We start from the raw sequence: 10,483 nt of genomic DNA on the forward strand, positions 1-10,483 counted from the left end.
TAACCAGGGTCGCGACTTGTATACCAGTTCCAGATCACGCATGAGCGCATATTGATGTCAAACGTAATGCTTGAGTGGTGCTTGTAAGAATAGCCTCTGAGGCTATTTTTACAATATGTTGTAAGAATAGCCACAGCCTTTCAGTTTAGTGCAATGTTAGATGCCATCTGGATGATTGCGACTTTATATTCAATAATTTGGTTGGTGTCAAAATCTATTTTTAATCCTAGTTTAGTAAACAAAACAAAGCATAAATATAATACAGTTGGTAACAAGTCTGCTAGAATGGCTTAAGGAAACTTAGTTTTAAAACAAGCTCTCTGAATGTAAGGTAAAGTGTTCTTTGACAGCCTTGAGGGACACTCCACCATCTGACAAATAGCTGTTATTTTAATTTTTCAGAAAATGTAAGTTTCATCAAGATTTTTTACCACTAATAATGTCAAAGCGTCGCAGCCCATGGAGTAACAATTGCCCCCTCCAGTTGAAAAGCCACATCGGTCTACGTGAGGTTGCTGATGGTGTCAATGGAATGGTTTATAGAAATCATATTCACAGTGAGTTGGTTTGTTTGATTGAATGTAACATACAATGATGCTAATTTATTTTTGAGTTGATGGAAATGTGTGTACCTATTGTAGTTACTTATGTTATATTGCATGCATCATATTTGGTACGGTAGTCTAAGATTTCTTGCTGAAACAGTCATCAGGTGTTGTACCAGAATAACTGTAAATGGTTCTAATGATTGATTGAATCTTTATCCTCGGACTGGGAAAGCTTCTTGCACAGCTTAATCCTGGCAGTTTCGCATTTTTGTAGAGGCTTTGAATCACTGACGCAGGCCCAGTCACCGAGATTGACATAGTGAAGTTTTCGATTGTTGAAGTCTTGTTGCCGGAGAATTATTCCATTTCATTAGATGCCGCTGAATGGAGAGCAGTCATTGTACGTTGCTCAAGCACACGCCCCGAGAGTCGCACCAGCGCCGCGTAATCTTGAGCCAGGCGCGTCACCACTGAGCTAATGGGGCGAACTAATTAATGACTAATATTGATATTAAAATATGCACAACATATCAGTTTGCCTGCAAGAATTGAATTGACTCCATGATTCCCTTTGATTGGATCTAACTATATAGCCAATGCTATGTGGCACTCATGTTGATTGTTGACACACTTTGTAATTGACAAAGCTGCAATCCCTCCCTGTTTGAATATGTGATTTTAGTTGTTTGTTTCATTTCTCTTATAGTTCCTCCAGCTTGCCACAGTACTACCAATCAGACTTTAATTTCTGTAAGTGAATTTTTGTTCGGCAAAACCAAACGAGGTCATGTTATTAATGCACGACTGTTTCCTCTGGTGTACTTAGTCATATCGTATTGTAGTGGATTTATATATTTACTGCATTGTCAACGAGGACTCGAGGAGGTTTGGTGGCTGCAGGTAGCCTACAAACTAACCACGATGATCTTTAAATAGAACAGTCTACGCATTTAAATGTAGATAGCTTTCACATTACCTTTTGTCAAATTAGAGTAAAAGGAGATGGTTGATAACTAAGAGATTCTGAATACCCATGTATTGGCCAATAAAGATGTGACAAATCCAGGGATACCTAGACACTAACGGGATGCGAAACTCAAAATTCGTCCTTCCAACTGAAGGGCTAACCATTTTGCCTACAATGAATTGCACAATGCGGTGTTACTACACGAGAAAATGTTTGTTTTGCACTGGCTGTTTTATTTGTCGTTTCACAAAAGTTGTATCTGTACATTATTGTCAATCTTATGTTGATGACAAAATTATTAATATTGTAAGTTATAACCAATTCATCAAGTTACATGTAGAATCTACAAAAGAAAAAAAAACGACTAATGGCTTATTGTTCATAAACTTGGCTACTAGGCTATGTACACAAACAAAAATAATACCATTAAATATCACTGGACAATCAGATATCATAACTTTACACTGTAACCACAATTAGGCAATGACACAAATTCAAGTATTTGCAGTCTTGCGTGAACCACCACTCGTAAGCTTGCGTACTGTTCGAGCCATCTTCGCGGGTTCCTCGCGCCTGGATTTTTGGCAAAACAATTAAACGAAGTTTTTCCAATGAACTCGAAATTGCAGTGGCCTTTTGAACAAGCCACATCAGCCTGCAAACCGAATGACGTCTCTGCTGCATTTTTAACGGCTCGAATAAAAGCAGAGCGTGAGTTTGGTAGAGTGAGCATTTTCTTTTTAGCAGAAGGATTGCTGAGTATGACATCGTAATACTGAACAGCCATTGTCGTTACAGCGAAGCACAACTCTGTTGGCACTGAAGAATGTACATCAATCCCAAACTGTCATGCAAATACTGAGCAAGTTCGGGCACTGCTGTCATCGTTTGAATGTATGCCAAGAATGTTTGCTCAGTGAGACCAGCATTTCCAGATTGTTGCCACTTCACAAATATATCAACTGCAGCTGCAAGGTAGCACATGATGGGAGGTTGATCCTCTCCTTCTTTAGGAAATTTCCTTGGCATGCACATGTCATCCGTTTTTGCTACACCTTCAAAACACACAAGGCAGTGAGTTAAGTGAGCATTTCACAAACAAAAAAGAAAAAATGTCATCAATAACATTGCATTAATATGTAACTGTTTATAAGAAAGTGCGACGCCTGGAAAGTAACATGTCGAACCGCTATCAGCAGCAAATGTTTCCTCATGTAGTCTACAAGTCCTGAATTTGGCTATTAATGTGTTGGAATAGTTGCTCGTGATAGTGATTCTACCACTTGCTCATGATCTAATTTGATTGAAAAAAAACAGAAAATCTTCACAAGTAATGTTGTGGACAGGAAGCATAATAAACTTTAGAACAGCTTTAGGGTCGTCGTATGCACCAATAAGATTGATCCAAATATGCTGGTTCACTGTTTTTAACTTCTTCCACTAACTTCTGTAAACTTTGCAGAAAAGCTGTTGCTGTTGGTTGTACGAAGTCTGCTTTATATATATGTAAAATTTGCGATATCAGTATAGTGACATGACATACCCTTAAATGGTGATTTAACGAACATGATTTTCCAAATTTTAGATATGAATTTCACAAATCTTGATGTTTCCAGGAACCCAGCATTGCTTTCAGCATACAACTCCACGGCATGCGCACTGCGCAGTTGATTCACAGAACACACCTGAAAATAGCAAAGGCCATCGTTGGCTTGCGGCTGGCAAAAATAGTCTTATTCAGTATTTTTTATTCTATGACTTTAATTTCGTACACAGTTTCCAGTAATAGTGCTAACCTAAATTACTAGCATATTATTACTTTCTTTTATATATGTCTTTGTGATGTCATAACCGACCAATTTCAAATGCTATTTTAAAATGTTGTTGTGCTCAATGCTCATATCATCCGGATAAAACCTTTCTGCATACAAGACAGAAACTACACCAGCTGAGCACCATTTAAGTGTATGCATTACAAGGCAGTGAGTTCTATACTCAATTCACAGATGGGTCTGTGTCATTAATACCATATTTTACAACTTTACTTACTTAAAGCATGTTGCCAGGTGATGTACGTGCTATGCTGCTGGGGTTTAGCGATGCTTTCCTCAGTGCAAATGCAGCCTTCAGAGGCTTGTGTTCCTCAAGAGCATACAAGCGTTTTATATGCTCAAAATGAGCAGTGCATTTTTCACCAAAGATGTGTCTATGATCTTCACCAACAGGGGGAAAGTGCATTCTCTTTCTATGCAGAAAATTATTGAAAATATTTTTAAAATTGTGTGTGAAGTCAAATAATAGGTACAAATGCTTTTCTTTCCTTGTAGGATGCACAATGCAACTTGACAATTTGTCGTTCCCGCACATATCCATGAACATTTTTCTAAATAAAAGAGTATGTACATTGTTAGTTAATTTGAACTACGTGAAGCAAAGCATTACCAGCAATAAAATTACACCTTTTGTCCAATAAATTTGTATATATATACATTCAAACTGCATAAAAGTACACCCAACTTACAAGGGTCAACGTTTTTTAGGTGCAGACAGTTAGGCGCCGGTCAAATAGGGGTGCACATGCGCAAACCATTACCCTTTAACTGCACTGGGAACTACCCTGGGTCTAGTGACATATTAAAGCATGTCAAAAATATCATTACCCAGCTCTCATCACAACCAATTCATGCAGAAATAAATACCTGTTGCAAACATGATTGTCAACGGAGACAGCAACAACAAAGAAGATTTCATCTAGTGCATTCATCACTTTTTTCAAATCATTAAACGAGTCTAAATTGTTCGTTTAGTTCTTAAATCATTTTCCTTTTTCAGTCTTGCAGACGCTGTAGATGTAGAAGTGGATCTTTTAGGTTGCGGTTGCATTGTCAGATAACCAGGTAAACCAGGAAATATTCTTGGTACAGCTGACGGCTTTAGGCGAAGCTATTTCAGTTGCAACAATTCTCTTTTTGCAACTCTTCTTTCTCGGACATCATCGGTAGTACTTGTTATAAAGTCTGAATCATAAAAATGTTTTGCACAAACTCTACTGGAGGAAGTGACTGCATATTGTTCTCTAGGAATAGCTTTAATCCAAACTTGAATTGCATCTTGATTGCGAGGTAATCGAAAAAGTGACTCTTTTGGTATATTACTTTGAGATAAACGATAACCAGTATTACAATTAGGAACGCAACAGGTAAACCCCATATTGCTAAACAATTTGAATGACCTATAACATTCAAGCACAAGTACTTAGTTTCAGATATAAGCACAATGAGATATAAAAAGACTTGGTAGCATTATATCATACATTGGCACGAGTAGAAATGATGTGTAATTGTGTATTGTTAGCCTACCTACCAGTGTTGGGTCCACGTCTTTTAGGCACAGACAGTTAGGCGCCGGTCAAATAGACGCGTACACTGTGGCGTCTGTATATTTAGGTGCGGAGCACTGTGGCGCCCGTTCATTTAGGTGCTATTCCTAGTAAAGTCTGCAGATTTTATCAGCTTGGCAGGTAGGGCAATGCTTTTCACACAAAATGTTATATTGAACAGAAAAGTATAATATGTTGTTTTGTTAATGCGCGTGTGGATATGAGATGCGAGACAACGCTCTACTACTCTTGATTTTAGCTCATCTTCACAGGACATTTGCTATTTATCCTGAACACAGGTTGCAGCCAGATGGACCTTTACTTAATCTGTTATCTTTCGCAATTACTTCTACTCGGATGGATTGGCCGTGTTGCGAGTACGTATGAGACAACGCTCTACTACATGAATACACTTCTATAGGGCATGTGAACCCTGGTTACAAGTTGCAAGCATAATGGTGCGACTTTGCTCGTTATTAAACCTAGTCAGGGTTTTGACAGAAAACTAAGTTACTCTTCACTCAAGCCTACCACCCGCTTGAATATAGGCTACGGTATATTTTTTACTGATGTTCAGTGTAGTTATTATTTGACTTAACTGAAAGTGAACTCAGTAATGTTCGAAAACTTGAATAATTTATTGATAAAACGTTCGCCGACGCAAACCTGGACTAACAACAAATAAATGTCGAACACGCGCATTAAAATACAATATATGTTTCTGTTCAATATAACATTTTGTGAAAAAAGCATTGCCGGCATAAGCAGCTTCACTCACGGAAGCCATGACATACGGTATTTTTTTGTTCAATATAACATTTTGTGTGAAAAGCATTGCCCTACCTGCTAAGCTGATACAATCTGCAGACTTTACTAGGAATAGCACCTAAATAAACGGGCGCCACAGTGCTCCGCACCTAAATATCCAGACGCCACAGTGTGCGCGTCTATTTGACCGGCGCCTAAAAGACTTGCTCCCCCAGTGTTAGCCTACTAATCTCGTTGGTCATTCGCTGCTTCCAGCTGATTAGTATAAAACTCAAGCATGTTTTTATTATGAATAAACTTGGACCGTCAGTTTATAATGAAATTAACTATTTCCCTCCAACATAGCCTACCGTACTGGTACCCTAAGGCCTAGAAAATGACCACTCCAGGCAATAGCAGATTGACACTTCATCCAATCAACAGAATTTTGAAAATTAAAAATCTGCTTGGTCTAGCCTTTCTGACAGACTGACACTAGTCACAACTTTGTCTTCCATATTCATAACCTACCAGCTTAAACCAAACTAAAAACGAGCACACCACGATTTAGGCATGCCCTTCAGTTGGATGGAATAAATGAAAAAACGGATAAGCTTCGGATCCCTTTGACAAATCATGCAAGTTCTGAAAGGCAGACATCGCAATATTTAGCTGGCTACTCTTAGTTTTATCCTTCAATAATGCTTATATTTGTAAATTATTTTAAGACAGAACAAAGGAGTTGCTGTTACTTGGAGCAAAGCAATATTACTCCAAAACAAACAATGAAGATATTGAGAATGTTGAAGTCAATCTTGAAGGATGCACCAGTGAAAGCAAACAAGCCACAATTGTGACATTTTTTAATAAAATTGCGGCCAAATCAAAACCTGGTGGTTGTGTGAAGACTGAAACTGGTGAGTTTAAATCTAAATTATTATTTTGATGAAGGACGATTATCATATGAAGCTCTTGCAGAACTGGATAAGATGTCCACTGTCCTCTAACCAAAGAGGAGTCTCCAAATCTGTTTACATTCATTAAAATTACAACACTCAATGTTTGATTGTTTCTGAATTGTTTTAATGTTGCTCTTTTGTCAAAGCATCTGTAGAGAATAGGGTTGTAAAGGGGTGGGAAGTTTCCGGGAATTTTGGAAACTTTCTGGGAATTTTGAAGGACCCGGGAATATTGGGAATTTTCATTTGGCGTTTATTAGAGAGAGAAACCTTTTATTTTGTCTGCTGCGAAAAATAGTATATATATATATATATATATATATACGGTACAAATACATTCAACAACAGACAGGAAGCAGCGAAAGATTATATTAGTCATCGAGTCAGCTACTTCCGGTGTTTTTAATGTGACAAATGTAAAGCATCGGCATTACGTTGCAAACAAGATAAGCATAAGTTCCGCAAAAATGTAAACAAAAAGTGGATTTCTGTGGTTTCATTGTAACATCAAAAAATATCATGCCCTACGAAAGTAAGTTAGTATAAGAAAAAAAAAATGTTTATTATGTTTAAAACATTTGTTAAATATTTCATCAATTAGAAAAAAATTTCAAAAACTTATCTTAAGCATTTCTCATTTTCTTTAATTATTATAAATACTAATATAGTGTTAATTAAGAATGAGACTTATGCATAATTGTACATACAGTACTTTTTCTATATTTAAAAAATACTGGTCAGTATTTGGGAACACTCACACTAAGGTCCGCAATAGGCTCGCAAATGAAAGGGTGAAAAACTAGTATCAGTCAGGTCAAACTTCGCATTGTTTGAGCTATGTGAAGACAAGTCAACTCAAATTGAAGTTAGTACATCATCTGAAAAAGTCGAGCAGGAGGAGATGCTAACCGGCAGCAACTAAAACGACTTTGTAACTGACTCAGTATTGTTTTTCTTTGTAAAAAAACATATTGGTAATGATTCATTTTGGAGTTATTAAACTAAACCAAACCAATACCATGTGTTTGTATGTTCTTAAGTTATAAGTATTTTAGTTACACATAGTACTTTTATTCTAAACAGTATAAGGCCATTATTTTCCTGTTTCAACATCAAATTAAGATTGTTTTGAAAGTTTCCGAAAATTCCCAAAATTTCCATGGAAAGTTTCGGCTCTGAAAATTCCCGGAAATTTTGCAACTCTACTAGAGATTAGAGAACAACCAAATTTATTGGATTGAATCGAAGTCTTCAGCTATAATGACTAATAGTAGGATGCATTTAAAAACATGATATAGACAATAGACATATATTCTAATCTTACACTGTTTTTATGCTCGTCTGGGCTTCGATAGGCGGTTGTTTGTTGATGTTCTATATATATTCGTTTATATAAATGGTGTTTTGTAACTGCTTAATGATTTTGGACCTTGTAGGGTCATGCGGGGTCAAACGGGACACTTTTTCAGTTTTTTGAATGCCACATAAAACCTATAATGAAATTTAAAAAAAAAATATTCACCACAGAGCATTACACCTTTCAGCAATAAAATAAAACATTTTTCAGAAAAATTAAAAACTTGTAAAAACATAAAAAAATGTGCTAAGCTGAGGTAGGTGTGGCCCATTTGACCCCATCAGCTGTGGGGTCAAATGGGCAACAACTTCTATACGTCTAAATGGTAAGGAAAGAACTTCATTTTTGCTATTTTATCACAGACCTGTTGGGTGGCATGTATTTTGTTCAAGTGATGCTCAACAATTTTAGCAATAAAGGCTCTTTTCAGATAAAGGTAGAACACATAATTTGCACTGCTCTTTTTGCAACTAAAATTGAACGATATGAATTGAATAAGGAAACATTTTACAAATGTTCAATTTTAAACGGGCAGTCATAAACAGAGTAGAAGAGGCCAAGTCAAACAGCAAGGTCTACAGTTGACAGTTGAAATAGGATACTATACAATAGGGTGATTCATAAATTGGGGAAAAATTAAAAGTTTGAAATTCAAATCGGGCACCCTCTCGCGTCGTGTCAGTACCTGAAAAAATAATCCTGTCAAATCTTTGGGGCAACTGAACACATTTTTAAGGTTGCTACCTACTTTGAAAGCTTCACGGAATACACTAATAGCAACAGTGCAACACGGGAATACATGATAGGAATATAATGACAAAATTACTCAAAATTAATTAATTCAGTGTTGACAGATGTCCAGAATGTTATTAGTTATAGTTATTGCATCAGTGTAGACTTCTTCCTATCTGGATACAGCTGTCTGAAGTTTTAGACTGTCATGAGGAGGAACTACTTTTGCTCTTTGTCATTGGTGTGCAGAAAATTGTATTCGCCACACCACATTCAGTTATGTCATTCACAACTCTCATGCCAAGTAGAGTCGATTTTGTAGCAATGTAGGTGTCATTGGGTTCCTAAAGAGGTGGGTCTTGACTCAAAAAGTCAAAATGCAGTTCAGTAATTTTTTTAAATTGTGTGTTGTTTGCTGTGATGAACTCCTGCAGTTCTTTTCTATTGACAGTCATCAAGTCCACAATGGCATGTTTAGAAGGGTTCTCAAATCTTGGACTTTTCAAAGCCTTTACCACTTTCAGTTTTATGCTTTCTATTTTCTTTTTGCTCAAAGAGAAAAGGCATGTCTAGAGCTAATCATGCAACCAACAGCTATGTCTAATAGTAATAATAGGCCTGTTTACCTAAAAAATACCATATAAATTAAATAGAATTAAAAATGTTATGCAAGTGAGCTATAACTTGTTAAAAAGCCAATGTGGCCCATTTGACCCCATTTTATTTATACAGAAAAATTACAAAAAGTAAAAAAGTGGGACTATTAATATTTTCAACATACTAATTCAGCGTTCTGGGGTGTATGCTGTTCAGTAAATTTTTATTCCAGCTTAATTAGTTTTTGTGGTATACCAAAGTTTTTTTGGTAAATTTTCAAATTTTAATATTTTCACATTTTTTGGCCGCTTTTTGTGTCATCTGAAGTATATTTTGCAAATGTAGATCTGTGTTTGTTTTACATGATGCAAATCTATGGGAAAGCAGCTTTAAAATGAGCTATTACGTTCCGATTTTAGAAAAGAATAAGTAGGAAAAAAATGTAATAATTAAACAGAATGGCCCGTTTGCCCCCGCGTCCCATTTGACCCCGCTTGACCCTATGTTTCCCGAAGTATTTAGCACTGCCCCCTCAGTTGTAAGAACTATAATGTTGCATTGGGCGGGTTTGCACTATCCGTCAAATTGGGTGGTGTGACAACTGACAATGAGGTGGTCTTCATAATGATGTTTAAATAGTCGTTTGACTGAGTTGTTGTTGACTTTTCAAAAGTTTGTTCTTCAAGTACGCCCACATTGCAGACATGAAAACTGATGAGTGCAACTCCGACAGGACATCAGTGGTTCGAAACCCGTCTTGCTGTGCTCCAGAGAGTAGCAACAACACCACCTAGTTGACATGCACCCCTCTGAAGCTTTCCCTCATTCAGCTATAACGCCGTTCCAAGTGGGTTGATCCTGTCAAGGGCAAGTTTATTTCCGGCGTCATTGGAAACTTGTTTGGAAGGCACACACATGTGCCGTATGTTATTGCTGCACAATCTTATCACGTTTTCTGTTTATTTTCTTTGTATCATTTTGTACTTAACATTTTGTTTTTTGCGTTCGTGAATATTGTTGAAGCTGATAAATACAGATGGTCATAGTATGGATGGGGTGGTTTTACGGGTTCTGATGTTATCAAGACTCAACACAACAGTCAACACACGCGTCGTTTGGTTTGCGCAGTGGTGTGAACAGGGACACACCAAGAATTTTCAGTCAGCTAAACTTGTGACAACATTGATATCTTCTGTC

At 36.9% G+C, this 10,483-nt stretch overlaps 1 protein-coding gene and 1 long non-coding RNA gene across 2 annotated transcripts; one reads left to right on the forward strand and one right to left on the reverse strand.

Annotated features, from left to right (window-relative positions):
• Positions 1-406: 406 nt before the first annotated feature.
• On the forward strand, positions 407-10,336 carry LOC145774878 (uncharacterized). The gene is made up of 3 exons (XM_082586207.1): positions 407-557; positions 6,370-6,558; positions 9,989-10,336. The coding sequence occupies exons 1-3, from the start codon at positions 440-442 to the stop codon at positions 10,078-10,080; spliced, it is 399 nt and encodes a 132-aa protein (XP_082442333.1). The 5' UTR covers positions 407-439; the 3' UTR covers positions 10,081-10,336.
• Positions 2,179-3,155, reverse strand: LOC145773979 (uncharacterized). Its single transcript, XR_014289985.1, has 2 exons — positions 3,059-3,155; positions 2,179-2,570 (listed from the first exon to the last, which is right to left on the reverse strand). It is a non-coding gene; the product is annotated as an uncharacterized LOC145773979 (long non-coding RNA).
• Positions 10,337-10,483: the final 147 nt, after the last annotated feature.

This window comes from Aplidium turbinatum, chromosome 7, assembly GCF_918807975.1.
Source record: "Aplidium turbinatum chromosome 7, kaAplTurb1.1, whole genome shotgun sequence".
Lineage (NCBI taxonomy): Eukaryota > Metazoa > Chordata > Ascidiacea > Aplousobranchia > Polyclinidae > Aplidium > Aplidium turbinatum.